Source organism: Perna viridis, chromosome 8 (assembly GCF_037379345.1).
Source record: "Perna viridis isolate PV_CMFRI_1.1 ecotype Kerala chromosome 8, ASM3737934v1, whole genome shotgun sequence".
Lineage (NCBI taxonomy): Eukaryota > Metazoa > Mollusca > Bivalvia > Mytilida > Mytilidae > Perna > Perna viridis.
The window spans coordinates 48,528,871-48,550,390 of record NC_142452.1 but is presented as its reverse complement, the minus strand read 5'-3'; the positions used below and the strand labels follow the sequence as shown (position 1 = coordinate 48,550,390).

The following is a 21,520-nucleotide window of genomic DNA, read 5'->3' as shown; positions in this document are numbered from 1 at the left end:
TTAATATAACATACTGTTTCATTCAAATCATTTATTTTTTGCTACAAGCTACATACATACATTCATATTAGGAAATGTTCCAAATTTAGTACAAAGAGTGCTGCCATTTTGACAAAAACTCAGGAGCCCTGACCAAAGGAGAGTCGGTATCAATTCATTGTCAATGAGATTCAATTATTCACTACTGTATAGCCAGAAACAAGTGAAGAGGTTTGTTTAGAAGTATAATTGTGCCTTCAGTTTCTGTAGAATGACTTTCGGCTTGGATTAACATTATGGAAAAAATAGGGACAAAAATTAACCTCTAGTGAGCCTTAGAATTTTGTATAAGGTGCAGAAAAACTAGCAATACTTGTACTTGTAAAAACATTGGGACTAATTGTGACGTCATTAGAGTTTAGAGTTTCGATTGAAAATGACGTCACACACCAACATTACTAATTTTTTGCTTATAGTACTTTATAATGATCAACAATGCAATTATTAAATTATCGATAAACAGACTAATAATTACTTTCGATTTTGATTTTGTCAGTATAAAATCGAAAATTACTATTATTCTATATTTAGCTTTACAGAAACGCTCAAGCAAAAAGCGAAATTGTAAGCTATACAGCAGTCGGTCCAATAGTAAAATACCAGTTTGTCAATTCATCAATCTTCTAAAAGAGACATTCACATCTATCACAGCCATTGCTGTCCTTTTTATAATGGCCGTTACATGGTAATATGCAAAACATCTTTGGACATGTCGGGCCACTCTGAGCTGGAGCTGGTGTCACTAGAAAGAATCAAGATATATTACGTACAGTATTTTAATGAAAAAGACAACAGATTTAAATTTAGAAGGGTTAAAAAGAGAAACAAAATCTGACCCTCACTGAAATACATGCCATGAATGATGCCATAAAGTCAATTTACAAATTTCAGTCGACATCGCTCAAAATCTGACCTCATGATATGGCACACGTGCATTACACTTCTGTTAAAATGTTACGTTGCTGTAATGCCAATGGACGGAGGGACGGACACGATGACCACATATACCACTTTCATGTATTTTCAACGCGGGAGTATAAAAGTTGACCAAGATAACGTTAAAGACCTTGTGACTGAATTCGGCAATTAAAAAAAGGCAAACAAGCACCATGAAAGACGCAACATTCTTTTTTTCAGATTCTTTCACAGAAACCAGCCAGATCCTATATGGATGGCACAGAATAACCATCATTTTTGTTCCAATGTTTCATTATGATGACGGAAAGAGTTATTTCCCTTAATTTTAAAGTATATGTGCTTCAATTTCTGTTATTCATTTCATTCAGTTACAAGTAATTAATTAACTTTAAAATTTCACAAAACATGATGTTACCACTGAAGTAATCTCTAATCAAATTTCAAATGACCCAACCAGAGCCTGGATTTTCCTTGGACTTTCTTTTGAAAGCTGTCAATTTAATCTATAGACTTTTCGTGTTAACTGCGGGGGAGTCTAAGGGGTTTTCAACGCCACTGACTACTCTAACGAGACTTGCACGGACAGTCTGTACATTCCATGAACATGTTCTGCTCAATATGCACTCCGAAAAGGAACATTCTTTTGTTCTATCCAGCTTTAACTACTGGAAGTATTTCTTGCGCATGCTCATCGACTGTCCCGCATTTAACACGAAAATGTCTACTATTTAAAACAACAGTCGAAGACGACTGCACCACATAAGTTATTACAAATACATCTAATATACTTACTTCCGCAAATTGAATAATCACAGATCATACAAAAATTGTAGTCATATGTCGCACACATTGCTGGACAGTTTGCTGGGAAGGCTGGACAACCTTGAGAAAGTTAAAATTAAGAGAGTGCAATCAAAACTCTTACAAGTACAGTGTAGGCATAAAGTATTCTTTTGAGTTTATATAGACGTCTGAAATGTTCTACCCAAATTTCTTTCTAACGAATTATATTGTATATCCTTGGCCTCTTTCGATTGGGTTTCTGCTTAAAATTCTTTCGTGCAAATATGTACATGCTTGTGCTTTTATCTTTAGTGAAAATAAATATGCGCAATTTATGAGATCTCTTGCATTTAATATTTGGTTTGTAAAAATGTCCATATGAATGCTCATTAAAGCTGTCCTTATAAATATGCTAAATTCCTAATTATCCATAAATATATCTGCATTGGTCCCTTATATACTACTAAAAAACATTCTTCTAAGCTTTTCACATCACTGTAACATTTATCTGGGATATTTCATTTTTCACATTTACAAATGTCTTACCTCCGGCTAGCGTTGTAGTTGTGGGGGTGGTTGTAATTGTTGACGTAGTTGTGGGCGTGGTTGTTATTGTTGGCGTAGTTGTAGTTGTGGGCATGGTAGTAGTTGGTGGCGTAGAGTTAGTCGTTTGTGTGATTGTTATCATAGGTGTGGTTGTACTTTTGGGCGTTGTAGTTGTGGATAGAGTGGCTGTCGTCGTTGTTGTGGGCGTGGTTGTTACAGTACTGATAGGTGTGGTTGTAAGCTTTTTAGTGGAAGTTGATATTTTTGTACCACTTACAACTGGTTTTACTTTATTTGAAGTAAAAAAAAAGATAATATTAGTGGTCTATAAATGTTCAGTTCCAACGAAAAGTTCATTACTTGAAGGTTCTGTAAGGTTCGTGACGTTACCCTCTGATTTCACGCAAATGGGCTACAAACTCAAATTCGGAAGCATAGAACGTTGTTGCCTATAGAGTAAAGATTACAATCCTATCAATGAAAACCTGTTATACGAATAAATATCACGATTAACTATTTCTTCATTATAATAAGTTGGGTAAAAGCACAAAGTAAAAAAAACAACTTTGACATGCATCATATTGTTGTACCCGAAGGTAGCAAGCTAAAATGCAAATCGGACTTCCGTTTTAATTGCTTACAGCAGTAGAAATACGCTTCAAAATTAATTGATCTTACACTGTTTCTGCAAATGTATCCAATCGCGGAACCAGAAATTTTGCACTCTTCCACGATCATAATAAAGTTTTCCATAAAAAGAGTGGCCCATCCCCCGAAACACCCCCGTGATGCGACATAGTATAGGAATCATCATGTGATATATAAACCTTATTCAGATAGATTCATAGCTCATCAAAGAGACTTTGTTACAGTGCCGAGGTTTTGCCGTTAGAAATAAATTGTAGTTGACTAAACATCCTTACCTCCGCATATGGAGTAATCACAGATCATACAGAAGTTGAAATCAAATGTGGCGCACATCGCAGGGCAACTCGATGGAAAGACTGGACAACCTAAAAGTATAATCTATAATTAATGGAAATATACAATTATATGTACAGATTGTGGCAAAAGAACTCACAGAAATATGTATGCAACAAATATTGACAATAAGAATTGAATGATATAAAGTGGATAAGTAATTACCTGTCGTTGTTGTAGTCGTAGGTGTCATGGTAGTTATAGTTGTTGGTGTGGTAAGAATCATTGTCGTTGTAGGTGTGGTTGTAGTTGTTGGAGTGGTTGTAGGTGTCGTGGTTGTTGATTGTGTGGTTAAAATTGTAGGTGTCATAGTTATTGTAGGTGTTGTTATAGTTGTAGGTGTGATTGTAGTTGTTGGAATGGTAGGAATTGTAGATATTGTTGTAGTTGTAGGAATGGTTGTAGTTGTAGTTGTGGGTGTTGTTATTGTTGTTGTAGTTGTGGTAGTTGTAGGTGTCGTTGTTGTTGTAGGTGTTGTGGTAGTTGGTAGAGAAGTTGTAGTTGTAGGTGTTGTGGTAGTAGTTGGAGAGGTTGTAGTTGTAGGTGTCGTTGTAGTTGTGGGTGTTGTGGTAGTTGTAAGTGTTGTGGCAGTTTTAGGTGTCGTTGTAAGAGTTATGGTAGTTGGAGGTGTTGTGATAGTTGTAGGTGTTGATGTCGTAGGTGTTGTGGTAGTTGTAGTTGTGGGTGTCGCAGTTGTTGTAGGTTTTGTGGTAGTTATAGGTGTTGTTGTAGGTGTTGAGGTAGTTGTAGCTGTAGGTGTCGCAGTTGTTGTAGGTTTTATGGTAGTTATAGGTGTTGTTGTAGGTGTTGAGGTAGTTGTATGTGTTGTGGTAGTTGTAGATGTCGTTGTAGTTGTAGATGTTGTGGTAGTTGTAGGTGTCGTTTTTGTTGTAGGTGTTGACTTGGTTGTAGGTGTAGTTGTTGTAGGTGTTGTGGTAGTTGTAGGTGTGGTCGTTGTTGTAAGTGTCGTTGTAGTTGTAGGTGTTGTGGTAGTTGTAGGTGTTGATGTTGTTGTAGGTGTTGTGGTAGTTTTAGGTGTCGTCGTTGTTGTAGATGTTGTGGTAGTTGCAGGTGTTGTCGTTGTTGAAGGTGTTGTGGTAGTTGTAGGTGTCGTCGTAGTTGTAGGTGTTGTGGTAGTTGTAGGTGTCGTTGTAGTTGTAGGTGTTGTGGTAGTTGCAGGTGTCGTCGTAGTTGTAGGTGTTGTGGTTGTAGGTGTCGTTGTAGTTGTAGGTGTTGTGGTAGTTGTATGTGTCGTAGTTGTTGGTGTTGTGGTAGTTGTAGGTGTTGTTGTAGTTGTAGGTGTCGTTATTGTTGTAGGTGTTGTGGTAGTTGCAGGTGTCGTTGTTGTTGTAGGTGTTGTGGTAGTTGCAGGTGTCGTTGTAGGTGTCGTCGTAGTTGTAGGTGTTGTTGTAGTTGTAGGTGTCGTAGTTGTTGGTGTTGTGGTAGCTGTAGGTGTTGTTGTAGTAGTTCGAGAGGTTGTAGTTGTAGGTGTTGTGGCAGTTTTAAGTGTCGTTGTAAGAGTTATGGTAGTTGGAGGTGTTGTGATAGTTGTAGGTGTTAATGTCGTAGCTATTGTGGTAGTTGTAGTTGTGGGTGTCGTAGTTGTTGTAGGTTTTGTGGTAGTTATAGGTGTTGTTGTAGGTGTTGAGGTAGTTGTAGCTGTAGGTGTCGCAGTTGTTGTAGGTTTTATGGTAGTTATAGGTGTTGTTGTAGGTGTTGAGGTAGTTGTATGTGTTGTGGTAGTTGTAGATGTCGTTGTAGTTGTAGATGTTGTGGTAGTTGTAGGTGTCGTTTTTGTTGTAGGTGTTGAGTTGGTTGTAGGTGTAGTTGTTGTAGGTGTTGTGGTAGTTGTAGGTGTGGTCGTTGTTGTAAGTGTCGTTGTAGTTGTAGGTGTTGTGGTAGTTGTAGGTGTTGATGTAGTTGTAAGTGTAGTTGTTGTAGGTGTTGTGGTAGTTTTAGGTGTCGTCGTTGTTGTAGGTGTTGTGGTAGTTGCAGGTGTTGTCGTTGTTGAAGGTGTTGTGGTAGTTGTAGGTGTCGTTGTAGTTGTAGGTGTTGTGGTAGTTGTAGGTGTCGTTGTTGATGGTGGTGTGGTAGTTGCAGGTGTTGTTGTAGTTGTAGTTGTCGTTTTTGTTGTAGGTGTTGTGGAAGTTGTAGGTGTCGTTGTAGTTGTAGGTGTCGTTGTTGTTGTAGGTGTTGTGGTAGTTGTAGGTGTCGTTGTAGGTGTTGTTGTAATTATAGGTGTTGTGGTAGTTGTAGGTGTCGTTATTGTTGAAGGTGTTGTGGTAGTTGTAGGTGTCGTTGTTGTTGTAGTTGCAGGTGTCGTTGTAGGTGTCGTCGTAGTTGTAGGTGTTGTTGTAGTTGTAGGTGTCGTAGTTGTTGGTGTTGTGGTAGCTGTAGGTGTTGTTGTAGTTGTAGGTGTTGTTATTGATGTAGGTAATGTGTTAGTTATAGGTGTCGTTGTTGTAGGTGTTGTGGTGGTTGTAGTGGTAGGTGTTGTTGTAGATGTTGTGATAGTTGTAGGTTTCGTTGTAGGTGTTGTTGTAATTGTAGATGTCTTAGTAGTTGTAGGTGTCGTTGTTGTAGGTGTCGTCGTAGTTGTAGATGTTGTGGTTGTAGGTGTCGTTGTAGTTGTAGGTGTTGTGGTTGTAGGTGTCGTTGTAGTTGTAGGTGTTGTGGTAGCTGTAGGCGTTGTTGTAGGTGTCGTTATTGTTGTAGGTGTTGTGGTAGTTGTAGGTGTCGTTGTTGTTGTAGGTGTTGTGGTAGTTGCAGGTGTCGTTGTAGGTGTCGTCGTAGGTGTAGGTGTTGTTGTAGTTGTAGGTGTCGTAGTTGTTGGTGTTGTGGTAGCTGTAGGTGTTGTTGTAGTTGTAGGTGTTGTTATTGATGTAGGTATTGTGTTAGTTATAGGTGTCGTTGTTGTAGGTGTTGTGGTGGTTGTAGTGGTAGGTGTTGTTGTAGATGTTGTGGTAGTTGTAGGTTTCGTTGTAGGTGTTGTTGTAATTGTAGATGTCTTAGTAGTTGTAGGTGTCGTTGTTGTAGGTGTCGTCGTAGTTGTAGATGTTGTGGTTATAGGTGTCGTTGTAGTTGTAGATGTTGTGGTTGTAGGTGTCGTTGTAGTTGTAGGTGTTGTGGTAGCTGTAGGTGTTGTTGTAGGTGTCGCTATTGTTGTAGGTGTTGTGGTAGTTGTAGGTGTCGTTGTTGTTGTAGGTGTTGTGGTAGTTGCAGGTGTCGTTGTAGGTGTCGTCGTAGTTGTAGGTGTTGTTGTAGTTGTAGGTGTCGTAGTTGTTGGTGTTGTGGTAGCTGTAGGTGTTGTTGTAGTTGTAGGTGTCGTTATTGTTGTAGGTGTTGTGTTAGTTATAGGTGTCGTTGTTGTAGGTGTTGTGGTGGTTGTAGTGGTAGGTGTTGTTGTAGATGTTGTGGTAGTTGTAGGTGTCGTTGTTGTTGTAGTTGCTGTGGCAGTTGTAGGTGTGGTCGAAGTTGTAGGTGAGATGGAGCTTGTAGGTTGATTTGTTACAAGTGCTTGAGTGGGCAAAGGCCCTGGGGTTGGGCCATTCGGTGGCATCGGTCCAGGTGTAGGAGCATTTGTCGCTGCAAGTTTTATTCAACTAATTAAGACCACAAACATTGAAAAGATAAAAAAAACTTAATTTCATTTAATTTTATTGAAGTCAATCAACTCTATGATTATCCATTGTACACGGTCTTAAGTAGCTGTCTTTGTAAGATTCAAGCAAAATCTGAAAAATGTGATACATCCCAAAAAAAGGCTACATGTTTTTATTTTTGCAATTAAGTTGTTTTGTGGGTCTATATTACGAAATGAAATCTGCCTGCTCTTAGGAGATAATCAACATCGAAAATCCAATAGATTATATTGTATTTGAGTGTCATTTACAGAGTTATCTCCCTTTCTTTTGAATTCTACAGTGCATTCTATACAATTTTTATCTCCCAAGAGCACAGGTTATATGAAAACCACATGTTTATTTCTGTTTACTATGAAATTTCAAACAAAATATCAAAAATAAAACTATGTAGGCTTTTTACCCACGAATCACATTTTGCATGATTCTTATCTGGAGTGCTACTTAACTTATCTGGTGTTTCCAAATCTTTCGCTATATTCGCGAGAAGTTTTTATTGGAGATAACCGAGCTCTTCTGATAAAATATAAAGATGATGAAGATTCAAAAAGTTGAACAAATTTTGAAAAAAAGCAGCAAATCTGATGGACAATTGCGATAACTATAAAAATATTAAATATTCAAAATTTCGGTTTGCTGTTCACTTGTTTCAGGGAGTGAACTCTGAATCAGCTACATTATAAACAAACAAAGTTAAAAACATTGATTAGTAGGCTATATTGTCAAACTTTGATTAAAAAATGTGTGGTGAGATTAACATCAGCTTATCCAAAATATAAAATTCATTACAAAAAAATTTCTCGATTTTTGAGCGGCTCATCGTTCATTTTTGTTGTTGTTGAAAAGTTGTGAATCAGTATGAATCTTTTATAGCCATGAAACGATAAACATACCACCAAAAACTCCTATGGTTGTTCTAGAGTACCCGGGCGTCATAGGATTATTCGTTCCAGTTCCTAAATTTGTACCAAAAGTACCAGTTCCAGTGTTTGTTCCAAATGTACCAGTCCCGATATTTGTACCAAATGTACCAGTCCCAGTATTGGTACCAAATGTTCCAGTCCCAGTATTGGTACCTAATGTACCAGTCCCGGGATTAGTTCCAAATGTTCCGATATTGCCAAACGAACCAGTTCCAGTACCCCCGAGGCCAAAATTTGGTTGTGGTACACCCGCATTCGGATTGAAGTTCGGCATTCCTCCGCTAAGACCACCTGGTTGGAATTGACCATTACCAGCTTAATAAAAAAACATATTGGCACATTTAATTATTATATTTCTTTTGCAATAGTCTTCGTAAGGAATGGTAAAGGAAAACTATTGACCAATCTATACGACAAACGTGATGACTTTTCATTCAGAATTGTTAACTTTCCTTTCATCTGTGGCAACATCCCTTCGGCTCCTGCGTATGGAGTGTTCACATCAAACTCATACGTTATGCCAGAGCTTGCCGGAACTACGCAGACTTTTTGTATCGCGCTAGAATTCTAACAAATAGGCTTCTGGAACAGGGTTATGTTGCTACAAGATTGAGGTCATCACAACAGAAGTTTTATGGTCGTCATCATGAACTCGTGGATCGTTATGGTGTATCCATCAGCACCATGAAAACTGATTTATTCAACGGGTCATAGTTTTCTCCTTTCCTCGTTTGTCTACCCCGGACTTGACTTTTTATGAGCAACTCGGCGTGTGTTTCTAGAAAAGCAGAGGACGTTTACCCTACCGGTGCACCTGGTCCATGCTCCCAGTTTTTAGTGGAGTCCGAGTTGCTAATTTACTTTTGTTACTTTGTATGTATGATTTTAGTTACTTTATGTTCTTTGTTGTGTATGTCTGTTTTCCATGTCTGGTCTTTGTCCCTAGATTAAATTCTTTTGACTACCGCTATAACCTTGGTTCCCTTAATAACTCTTCGAAGGATCATTGTGTTGGTACGACTCCGTCGTCTTAAAACAAGGCAAAAGCTTTTGATTAGTGTTGTGCATTTCTTAATCCCAATGTCTTTATTGGAAATCTTTCAGTAGAAATTGTATTTAAAATAATATTGCAAATAAAAGTTACTTACTGAAGATATAAGCACTTAAAATTTTGTAACGTTCCACTAAGGAAAAGTACGGGAAATTTGTACACTAACCAGTCAAAAAATATTTCACGATATATAGCAGATCCATGAAAATGAACACATTAAAAGTTTTAGGTCATAAAAGTTTCATTGATTTTCTTAAGATATGGTAAATAACCATTTGCCTGGTTTTTAGACAGAACCATACTTACTACGTAATACCAGTATAAGGCTCTTCAACTACATGCGATGTTTTGTAAAAAAGTACCAAAAGAAATGACCCATCTATGTATCCAATTATGTTTCGTTTATGGTTTGCTTTGCTCAACATTTTCTGTACACTTTAATTAGATTAAATTAATCAATTTTCGCCTTCTGCAATATATTCGATGTCCTTATACTTTAAATGCACAATCTTTAAAGTAGACATTCAGTGTAGTGTTGGAGAGTTTTCAGTTGTTTTTGTTTTTTTTTTTAAATCAACTTGTTCGTGCTATTTTTCGACCAGTCTCAAACATATATCGGCAATGGAAGGTTACCGCAAGCAGTTCGTAGCAAAAACATGCCAGTCAGCTGGATGAGAATAATATATGAAATTTGGCTAACTTTTTGGGTTACTAATAACGAAATATGCATTCTTTATTTTGTTTTTATAGCTTTGTACCATGCTTGGTCACAGGGGCGGATCCAGTTACTTAGAAAAGGAGGGGTGCCAGTCGCGGTTCCTCAGAAAAGGGCCATTTTATCAATTAAATATGAAAATAACAAATTTTCCTATAAAAAGGTGGGATGCCTACCTCCTGCTCCTCCCGCTGGATCTGCAAGCTCTCCAAAATTATCCACATACATTGGATAAATACTGATTATGGTAGTGGTAATAATGTTTTTGTATTGTGTTCTTTTTCCTCAGATTTTATTCCATTAAACTTTTATAAATATAAAAAATCATATATGACCGGAAAGAAATTTGAGATATCAATGAAGAATGGAAAATTGGCGTTCATCTATTTTCTGTTGTAACAGTTCTTGCAAATAGTAAAATAGTACGACTTACAAGACGTGTTCGGATCAAAAGTCTTTAAATTAGCTTGTCCCGTATATGTGACTGGATTAAAGCCTGTGCCTTGAAAAGAGAAAGCAACTTTGTATTTCAGATGCAGTTAGGATGGCCTTAGAATGCCAGATATCAATTTACATTTTCACAAAATTTGAAGCAATGATGTACTCGGTGAAATAATTTCGACTTCAGTGAAACAGTCTCTTTAATTATTCGTGTATTAAGCATCTTGACAAGCTTGTTCAAGGTGCGAAAGAAATTAATTGCACAACAAAAGTTTTTAAAAAAAGTTACAATTTTTTATAAAGATTCTTACCATCACCACCACTACTCCCGCTTCCCCCGCAGCCACTGCTTCCACTTCCGGTAGGAACAGATACAGCTGCAGACAAAGAGCCACTATTCGTGTCAACTCCAAGACCAAAAGATTGTCTTTTTCGTCTGCCAGTAAAGGCGCCAACAGATACACTTGTTGAACCGCTACTAGTGTCCACGCCTAATCCTACATTAAGTCCACCACTCGAAGAACCGTCACACTGAGGGGAAGAAGGTAAATAATAAAATAACCGAGCTGATAAAATCTAGGCAGTAGTCACAAGGAATAGTCAAAAGAAAAGTTCATATAACAAATTGATACATCGTGGTAAAAATCAACCGCAATGGTCCTGATTTGGTATAGGCATTTCTAAATAAATGGTGGTTTACACCAAGTTTTATAGCGCGTTACACCTCCTGCATCCATTACGGTTCATTATTTCCGGTATATTTCAACACAAATGCATGGGCATAATTAAATGCCACCCGTCAAAATCGGTAAAATCAGTAGTAAAATAATATGAACAATAAATAAAAAAATACAATATGGCAATATCGGGGCGAAAACCGGAAAACAGGAAACCACTTCCAATAACAGAGTAAAAAACGAAAAGTTGCAAGTCAATAAACAAACCGTTTTTCAAGCCAAAATAAAATATTCAGGTGAAACTAGTGGAAATAGCTTAAATGTTATCACTTTTAATAACGTTTAGGCTGATATAGGGGTAAAGTGCCAACTTTATCGACACTTTGTTCAAAGAAAAGTACTCACGAGCTAACTCTATGAAAGGCAATTTAAATAGCAAATGACCTAGAAAGGAAGGAGTTTCAAGCGGCGAGAAACCACCACCAGATAAAACCGGAAGCAACCCTTAACTGCCACCGCTAGAGATGTGTTGTAAATGGTGATTACGTCACAAATCGATTATGAAACAAACGGATATTATTATATAGCATGAATTTTAAACCAATACGAACTGTCCTTTGACAGAATAAGACTTATTGATTAACAACGTTGTAACCAAAACAGAATCACATGGATGAAAATATATCAGTCAGGTTTTATTTCCTTTATAAAAAAAATGAATGCAGTGTACGACCATGTTGGGCTATGAACACTGTTTTAATAAGATATATGAGATTAACCTTTCCTGGGATAGATTTTTGTAACCAAAGAGTTTTATTTTCTCCTAAAACACTTTACAAACCATCTTGCGCCATTTCATTAAATCACAGATTGCAAAAAGCGACAGATTATTATGATTATTATGATTATTATGGTTGTTTAGAAATCATCGAATCAAAGTATTCAATCTAGAGCAAATATGTTAAATAAATATCTAAATATAAGGGTTTTATTTCTACAGATTTCAAACAACAGGTTGAAATAGGTCATTACTAATACGGATGTGTTTGTCGGATAAACAATATATATATCCTCAAATACAAAGGACAGCAAGAAAATACGAGTATTAGATATGTAATGCACGAGAAACATCATGAACGATACTTTGGCCACAGAATCCCATCGTTGATTTTCATCTACTGGTATTAAAACCAGAATATTCGGACCGTACCCTCAAATGTTTATCTTTTTCACCTCCGGAAATCGATCTTTTGATTTTCTTTGCATTACATTTGGTAGTGAATGAGTACAATAATCGGCTGTGATTAACGAACAGTCAAGAGTGCCACAGTCATAAAAAACGATCATGATTAACATATGTTTGTTTAGATAACCATTTGGTTTATTTTCCAAACATATGATAATCAAGTGTTAGCAAGCAAAGATTTTATGAAGGACGAGTAACGGGTAAGATGTGTACTCCCTCCTCTGTGTAATGGAAAGTGCAGACGGAAGGTAGGATGGACGGACATCCCTATCACTTTGCAAGTGAGTATAAAAACACCGGCGAATCCTCTTAAAATCAAATGTATCATACGTGATGAATTTTCATTGACGGTGTGCGTTTACAAAAAAAAAAAAAAAGAAAACAAACAAAACCAAAAACCAAAAACAACAAATAAACAAATAAAACAAAAACAAACAAAAATATACACGCCAAACTATCTTACTTTTCTTAATCCACGTACAGTTTTATTTATTTGATGTGTGTTTACCCTAAATACATTTTAATATTCAGTTTAATTTATTACTCATTTTCCCAATAAAATGCTGTAAATCTATTTCATTTTCAAATATATGTAAAAAATAATTAAAATTTTAATATTTTTCCGTTCTAGATAATATTTTTAATTAAGATGTATACATCACTATAATATGATATAGCATAATAATATAATATAATATAGTTCTCCAATTTTTGACCTTCAATATATTGAGCTAGGAAAAAGAACTTAGCAAGAAATATTTGTTCCTATGTGGCCAGGTAATTTTTATCCTTACAGAGAATTGAATCAGATGTTAAACAATAAAGTAAAAAAAAACATGACATACACCACTACTGCCACCGAAACCAAGGCTTAAACTGCCACTTCCAGAAACCTGGCCATTTTGTACGCTGAGATCACCACTGGCTCCAGCTAAATCCACCTGTCTCTTTTGTTCTGAAGGTAAAAATTATTGCTTCAAATGAAATTAGTGTATTTCAGTATTTAATGGTCGTTAAGCTGAACATTATCAGAGTTCTACCTATTGAATACAATAAAACCCGATATTGTTGCAATGTTAAATATGCGAATGAATTATCTTGATAATTGAGGTTATAATTTTACATCGCCAATCGATTTCGTCAAAACATTTTTAAAATAATAAAATAGCAATAAATAGTGCACGAAATAATTACTATTTTTTACACTATAAAAAAAGTTGAATACAAAATTGAAATAATGGATAACAATTTGGAAATAAAAACAACGTATACTTCCAACTAAAAGACATGCAAAGGCCAATAAATCCATTGTTTTTTTTTAATGTTTGTATTTAAAAAAAAATAAAAATGTCAATTTAGTGATATGATATGAGAACCACGCGCAGAAAAAAAATCATTCCTATCTCATTTAGGATGATTCTTAGGTGTACAATTACTATATGTTTTTAAAAATTGTCGTGTTACTTTAAAGATGAAGAAACGAATAAAGAAAACGAAAATACAATAACAAATAACATAACAATGTTCACACTAAACAAATCTCAGTTAGCCACCGTCACGTTCCGTGTATTATCTAGACATGTTTCAAAACCACGTGAACCGGATATCACGTGATGGGATAAAGAGTCTGCCTGCAAATAGAATATAAATACATACAATGTATGTAACCTAAAGACTATATGGATGTAATAAATTAATAAATCAAATTAGAAAAAGAAAGATTTGACAATAATTTATACCGAACTGTCAAAAGTGTAACAAAGAGATTTAAAAAAAAAACAAGACCAGAAGTCAAAAAACCACGAAAAAGAAAAGAAGGTAATCGCAGTCCCCATAAGTCGCATTTTTTCATTTCAAGTAATGCTGTCTTTAATAAAGGCAACGAGCTTAAAATGTTAATTACGCGATAAAATCCTCGTTTTTTGCATGTTTCACACTTTTCATCGTTTTCCGTCTTTATTTCAGAACTCTATTTTAATAAACATTTCACAGTTATGATCTTAAGCAAAAATAAAGGCCACAACAAACAACTGTTACATTTTGTATAATGTAAATTTTGAATTTTATGAACTCTCAAGTCTTTTAAAAACAGTCTGAATATTTAAATAAAAGACACTTCCATACCTTTTACTCGTAATAAATACCCATGTACTTGCACGAAAAATAAAACAGAAATAATAAGAATACAAAATTTCACACTAAGAGTCATTTTCTATGGGTCAAAGATAAGATGTCGCTCTAACCTAATGTCCAACTTAGATTCATAGTTCATTGATAACGTGAATTGGAAGTTCAAGGCCGTATTCTAAGAACGACAATGATAAATTTTAATGTTTATTGAATCTGGTGTAATATCTGTCCGTTACCTGATTCCCCCTCACAAATAAATAATCATAAAAATAAACAAAAAACATACAAATAAACAAAAACAGACAAATAAACAAAAAACGTACAATTGAACAAAAACTTGCATCTATATTAACTAAAATAAAAATCGATGCATAGAAATTGGTATAAATTTATGATGAAGTGTTTGTATGGACTAATTGAGAAAAAATCAACCTTTCAAGTTTCATCAAATCTGGTGGACGTCATAGCAACGCCCGAAAAAGTAATAAAAATGTTAACAACTTTTAGATAAATAAAGGGTAAGAATAGAATTACCGAACTATAGGCAATAGTAAAATATGTAATAATCAAAAAGGCAAAAATGTAACTTTGAAACAACTACAATGAACTTTGACTTTATACGGGGGTACAATCAGGTTTTATAGACCGTTAAACCTCCCGTCATTTCTTTACGACCATAATGTTCAATACTAACTTTGTATAATTTGAGTTTTTTATTACTTCACTTGCAATTTTTGATAACGGACTAGTACAAAGTAGGGTTTGTTTGATTGGTCAATCGTCCTCGTCCTAAAATGTATGAAATATCTGCCAAATGACGTTAAACCATAATCAATTTATCAATCAATCAATTATATGTTTCAAAAACAAACTATTTCGTTTTTTATCGAACTTTTGATTTATAGTATTTTAACAAAATGTATTATAATAAACAATTACCTTTAAAATGTGTTTTAACTAATTGAATTTCCAATGGGCAATTGTATTTTAAATGTAATACAGAATATCTAAATCTTAACGTAAAAAATGATAACGTGAAAATATTAATTTTACTTTTACACGTGTCCTTTGGCCAGTTTCATTGATCTAATTATTGTCAAATATTTAATAATGCGTTTTTTTTCTATGATGAGTGGCAACACATCAATTTATTTATAAATCACACACACACACACACACACACACAATAAAGAGCCGTGTGTGGTAGAAACTAAAATTATATGACTCTTGCTAATAACACTATTTAGTTTGAAATACTTAAACACCATCAACCTGTCTTACATGTTCAGTGTTCCAGAAAAACACATTTAATACGAATCATGTAAGTGTATATATTAGGTCTGCATCAACAAATGAACGGATTCGAAATTTTTATGAATGGAGACCAAAAACAAATAAGGATTTTTGTGTCATTATAAAAATTGATCCACACAATTTGATAGCGGGCATATATAAGGCATCGCACCAGAAACAAACACTTCTTTTTAATTTGTGTAATATCATTCGACAACAAAGGCTTGAAACAATATGCTGTGGAGTTGACGGAGACTTATTCGACATTATTACATGTGTCCTTACATGTCTTTACGAAGTATGTAAACATGAGAAATCGTCTTTAGATACGTTGAACGCCATTTTGTTTTTCTTTACTTTATAGTGTCGCTTGTTGAATTCAGTTTATTGTCTTATGATGTTTTTTCAGACCGCGAGATAATCACATCTTATAATGACGGATTTATCACACGCGAGATAATCACAGCTTATAATGACGGATTTATCACACGCGAGATAATCATATCTTATAATGACGGACTTATCACGCGCGAGATAATCACGGCTTATAATGACGGATTTATCACGCGCGAGATAATCACATCTTATAAGGACAGATTTATCACACGCCGAACATTTGTTTTTTTCTGCAGTTACGGCTTTTGTTTTGTTTTGTGTTGTATCGGTTCTCGTCTTTTGTGAGTGTGAGGCTGTAGACACTAATAATACACTTTTAAAACGCAGGCTAGTAATAAAATGTTAAATGCTTTTAGCAGAAATCCCGGCATGATTTTCAACTTTAGTCGGGATCTTCTTCATATTTAATAGTGTGGATATTTTTTCGACATTATTTGGTCTGGGAAAATGTTCTTCACTATAGATACTTTGGATGAGACCAAAACCTCAAAGGTTCTCACCCCGAAATACAATGCGATAAAGATCAACAGTATGAGAACAAGGAACAAATAACATCGGTACAAAATCAGAGCAGGTTATGGATATGGAATCCGTAGAGGAAGTAGAACAAGAGTTTAATTCACTTGAAAATGATGAACAATTTGTTCCACGCGAACCAGTCCTTCCGTGTGTATCAAATGTACCAGCCCCGGTGTTTCACTCAAGTGTTCCACCGCCGGGGGTTTACCCAAATGCACCAGCCCCACTGTTTCACACAAATGTACCAGCGCCGATGTTGTGTCAAAATATACCAGCGCCGGTGTTTTATCCAAATGTACCAGCGTCGTCATTCGCACCGAATGCACCAGTCGCGATGGGTTTGTTTCAAGTGTTCCTGCTCCAGTGTAATATAATAATAATATAATATAAAGACCCATAATACTGCTTAAGGAGCCAGTTTCTGTACTGCTTAATTAACCAGTCTTCACACTGCCTAGGGAACCATTTTCTGTACTACTTAATGAACCGGCCTCGGCACTGCCGAATAAACCAATAATGTACAACAACTAGTACCCAACATGACAGAGATCAACGGGATGGGAACACAGAACAAACAATGTGCACAAATACAAATAATACTGTATAAAGAACCAATGTCGGCACTGCCGAATGAGTCAGTTTCGGTTCTACCCAAGGAACCACTACCCAATACGACAATGAATAAAAGGGAGATACATGTAACACAATCTAATATACAACGTGTGACTACAATCACAATACATCGTGTAAATGACAACTGATGGATTTTGAATATGTAGAACAAAACTTTAATTCTACGATAAACAAAAAAAGTGTTTGTACCAAATATACCAGCCCGGTTATTAGCCTGCTGTTTATTTCATTTGTTCCTGTAAAAATGTTTAAACTAATGGTACCAGATCCAATACGAGCGGGGACGAAATTTGGTTTAATTTCACCTGCATTTGGATCGAAGCACCTGGTTGGAATTGACCATTACCTGATGGATAGAAAATGTTGACACATTTTAATCTTTTTTTCTTTATCTGCAATGTTCTTTTCTAATATGTATTTTAGTTTTTTAATTACAAATACCTTCGTAAACAAACTTGAGCCACCACAATATCACTATACTCCTTCTGCCTAATGCCTACAAACGCCCATTTTTCGTGGTGCATGGACATCCACTGTTGGGCAACTTTTAGTCAGTTTTTAACATTTTAATCAACCTGTTCGTGCTTTTCTAAGATGTATTGGTCTTTACAGAAGGTCTTATGTTTTATCCCTGTGGGGGTAAATACGAATGAGATGTTATGCTCATGAGTTACTATGACGAATACTAGTATGTACATAGCTTTTTGAGTTTTACTGTTTTAATACATGTTTTGCCGGAAGGAGACGCACGCACATCACTCCCAAACCAAATCCGCCCTTTTATGATTCTGCAAACAAGGGTTAAATGTTAGTCCCCGTATGAATCAGGCAGTAGGTAAAATATGGTATGAAAAACCCCATAATTTTTGATAGTGTATTTTGACTATTTCCACCATCAGAATCAAGGAAAACAGACAATTGTCATTTTGAACCATTGAATTACAATTTCATTGAAATGCACCGAAACTGAACATTTCATGGGCAGATAACTCTGTCAAAAACCTCTTTTTTCCAAGATTCTATTGAAAATTTCTAAGCAAGCTAGTGATGCAAATCAAACAGAGAAAGCATCCTTGAGTGTTATCTTTGCATCACTAACTTTGCTTAGAAATTAATTTATTAATAATTTTAGACAGTCCACGACCAATCTCTTTTTGTTTGATGGCGGTGGTCAAAACAAAAAAATATCTCAAGTGCCGAATCCCAGAAGGGATTATCCACGACCAAGAGCACACTCACGTCATGTGTGATTACAATCGATTCTAAATGTAAACAACCAGTATTTCTAACTCTTTGTTTTTCCACCTAGTAATAATAATAAAAAAAGCAAATAGACTGAGCGAAAACGAAGAATGAGATATCCACAATCCGGTGAAATAGTACAGATAAAGAAAATAGATAAAAATCCATAAAACACCAATTATGAGTATTGATATAGAAATTGAAAAAAAGCTATCTATACTTCATTACAGCCTAGCACTGACCGGGTGCAACTGTACGGTATGCATTGAAAAATAAAAAAAAATAATAGAAAATAAAACTTACTTTCGAATATCAAGTGGAATATATCGACGAGCGCGTAAATTTTACACATGATATTGCTAATCTAATAATTTCCTTTTGAGGTATTGTAATTTTAGAAAAAAATTTATTAGTACTACAAACTACTTTTTTCGTTTTGTTTTGTTTTGTTTTGTTTTTTTTTGTTTTTGTTTTTTTCATTGAAAACTAAAGAAGAAATCTTGATGTCACAATCACACCAAATGTTTTGATGGATATTTTTAAATACCAGTATCTTTTGATGTGTAAAGGATGGAAAAATATCTGTCACCAAGATAAAAGGAAAACAGAACAGATTACCGATTAACACGTATTAATCCTAATATAAGACAAGTGCATGCGTAATGTTTAGGGTGAAGGTCCACTGTTTTAATTAAGTACTCATATCATTCTTCTTCTCATATCCGCTTTCACAAAGGAGACGGTAGAGATTTACAAACAGTCGATCGTAAGTGAATTTGTTTCTGTTTCTTTTTTCATTCCCCCGTAATTTTTATTTAAGAATTCCAGTTTGCCCTTACCACCAAAGCATTTCGGAAATGTCCGCGTAATGACTGTTTTTCAGGCTCCGTCAAAAACATTGATCAGAATAGATCAAGAATTTCCAGATGATACAAATACACAACACAAAAACGGCACTAGTTGCCAAAAACAAATAGTTATTTAATAAAAAAAATATTCAGATGATATAAATACGTACATAGTATAAAAATTACAGTTGTTGGCAAAATCAAATGATTATTGTATCAAAACGAAATAGTAAAAAATTCTAATGAACAACAAAAATACAAAACGTGTATCACACAGGTGAAAATAACACAACAATCAGTTGTGGAAATATTTAAATTTTATAACGTTAAGAGTTTAGTTACATCGACCGGTCATTTGCTTTTCACTGACTTGTTGCTGTCCTGTATTATCAAACAAACATTCTTCTTTTTAGAATTCTGGATAGGTTGAACACTAAATAAATCTGGCAAAATCAAGATTCATTACCAATCAGTCATATAAAGTACATGATATCAAGAATGATATATATGATATTTATGAAAAAAAAAAAAATAATAAGTATAGAAAACCAGCTAGATGTATCAAAGAAGCTCTCTGTGACATCAAGGTTCAGGAACAGAGTAAATAAGAATGACGGAATATCGGTAACGAGCATAAGTTATTTGCACATAAAAATTCTTGTAGAGTAGCCACTTTCATAATCTACTACCGTATGGCAACATGCACACAAAGATCCCAAGCAAAACAAAATAAAAAATGCTATGTAAATCCAACATAAAGTAAAGGTTTCACTTGATAGTACTCCTGCGTTATAAGCTGCAATAAATGAGCGTTCTGATGAGGTTCCATACTCTAAAGCAAGCAGTATCAATTCCAACGCTTTGAAGACCATGTAAATTATAAGTCGAATTACTAAAACAACGGCTTTAAATTTCGTTTCTTTTGCAACCCCGAAGCAGGCATCACTTAGCTTTATAAGACAAAAAGCTTGTTATATCATACGAGTCTCCTACATCTCCACAACACATGCTTACCCCTATTTCAATCTAAATTGAATTGGACAATTGTAACCTGTGTATTATATTTGAACACAACGTCCAAATGAGAAGTCCTCAATATCACACTGAAATAGAGTCATGTAATCTTTTTTGTTCATATCTTTTGGGAAAAAATATCTATTATAATATGAATTAAAATAACATATATAAAAATCTCTAGACAATAATGGACTACGTTATCATGTGTTCAATCAACCACATAATTGTGTTTTTCCCCGTGTATAAATTTGCGACTAAGTGTGAAACAGTAATACCAATGTTTTCAATGAGGTCAATATTTATATTTACATTTTAGTTCACCAATTATTACTACTAGCTGATTGATTGATTGATGTTCTATGGCAGATATTTCATAGAGAATGTATACCCTATCCAGGAAAAGTTTTTATAATATATTAAGAAATCGACCTTTTTTAAGTAACAGTCTTTATGAAAATCTGAGAGGAAGTGATTATGCATACCAAAAACCCACCAAATTCATTTTTATTTCTTGTTGAGAAACAGTTACTGATCACATAACTGGTCTTAATTTTCCTTTTGGTCGTAGTGGAATCTGTTATTGTTCGTTTGTTTGGTTTAGATGATTTTAATGGGAGATACATGTATGACTTCTCAAAAGGACACTTGTTATGTAAAAATATACCATGTGTATATTGAATAATCATCGTGTATTCACTGTTTTTTCTCTTAACCATGAATCCCTTTGTTAAATATAGTGTGTGAATCGGTGGACTGGTACTTAGAGATAACTCTTTGAAAACAAACAGGCAAAGTGTAAGTCACTTGAATCAAATATTTCAAAAACTCACCAGTCTGAAAACATATTCATTCAAGAACGCCTTCTCGGAATAAAATAACAAACAAAGGATCTCTGGAGCACTAGATATAAAATGATAAAAAAAAATGATATATTTGCTGTCGGGGCCGTTCAGATATGAGGGGTAGGAAATAAAGGGTTTAACGCTATAATTTCCCCATTTTTGTCCAATATACGGATTTAAATTTCCAGGAACCACATTCCCCATATCCGCTACTGCGGCAAAATATTAAAAGGAAAGAAATCAGTCTAATTTCTATTTGTCGCGTCTTTTCATTTCAATCAATAGAAAGAAAACAATATTAACTGTACAAATTCCGGTAAGCTGGCACACATATTTCAAGAAGTATCTTCTCATCAACAGCACAAGAACCAAATACTAAGGAAGTTAAAAATTCTATGTTTAAAATTTGGCGACGATTTTAAATAGACCACTACGAGATAAAGTACCTCTTATTTTTTTTATTGTTTCACATAGTTTTTGTTTGCTTTGTTTTTTTTCAGAAATTTAACATTTTTTGTCATTTTATTGTCTGTCAAATTCTCTCACGTTTTAACTTGTCTCCAGGAAGATTCAGTAATGCTGCGGAGAAGTTAAATGGGCCCAGAGGGCATATGGATATTTAATATCAGTAGAAAGATA

The 21,520-nt window shown here is 34.9% G+C and overlaps 1 protein-coding gene across 2 annotated transcripts in view; it reads right to left on the bottom strand.

Annotated features, from left to right (window-relative positions):
• Nucleotides 1-16: 16 nt before the first annotated feature.
• Nucleotides 17-21,520, bottom strand: part of LOC148610802 (uncharacterized) — a 126,084-nt gene continuing 104,580 nt past the window's right edge. Inside the window, exons 5-13 of one of the 2 annotated variants that reach the window (XM_088596178.1) lie at nucleotides 12,807-12,916; nucleotides 10,350-10,569; nucleotides 10,031-10,099; nucleotides 7,802-8,146; nucleotides 3,433-6,852; nucleotides 3,210-3,299; nucleotides 2,287-2,574; nucleotides 1,750-1,839; nucleotides 17-781 (exon numbers count right to left, since the gene is read on the bottom strand). In XM_088596178.1, the coding sequence (XP_088452304.1) occupies nucleotides 663-781; nucleotides 1,750-1,839; nucleotides 2,287-2,574; nucleotides 3,210-3,299; nucleotides 3,433-6,852; nucleotides 7,802-8,146; nucleotides 10,031-10,099; nucleotides 10,350-10,569; nucleotides 12,807-12,916 (4,751 nt within the window). In that variant the 3' untranslated portion in view covers nucleotides 17-662. Of the gene's footprint in view, nucleotides 782-1,749; nucleotides 1,840-2,286; nucleotides 2,575-2,617; nucleotides 2,736-3,209; nucleotides 3,300-3,432; nucleotides 6,853-7,801; nucleotides 8,147-10,030; nucleotides 10,100-10,349; nucleotides 10,570-12,806; nucleotides 12,917-21,520 lie in introns of those variants that run through there. The other variant, XM_088596180.1, reaches the window with a different exon arrangement.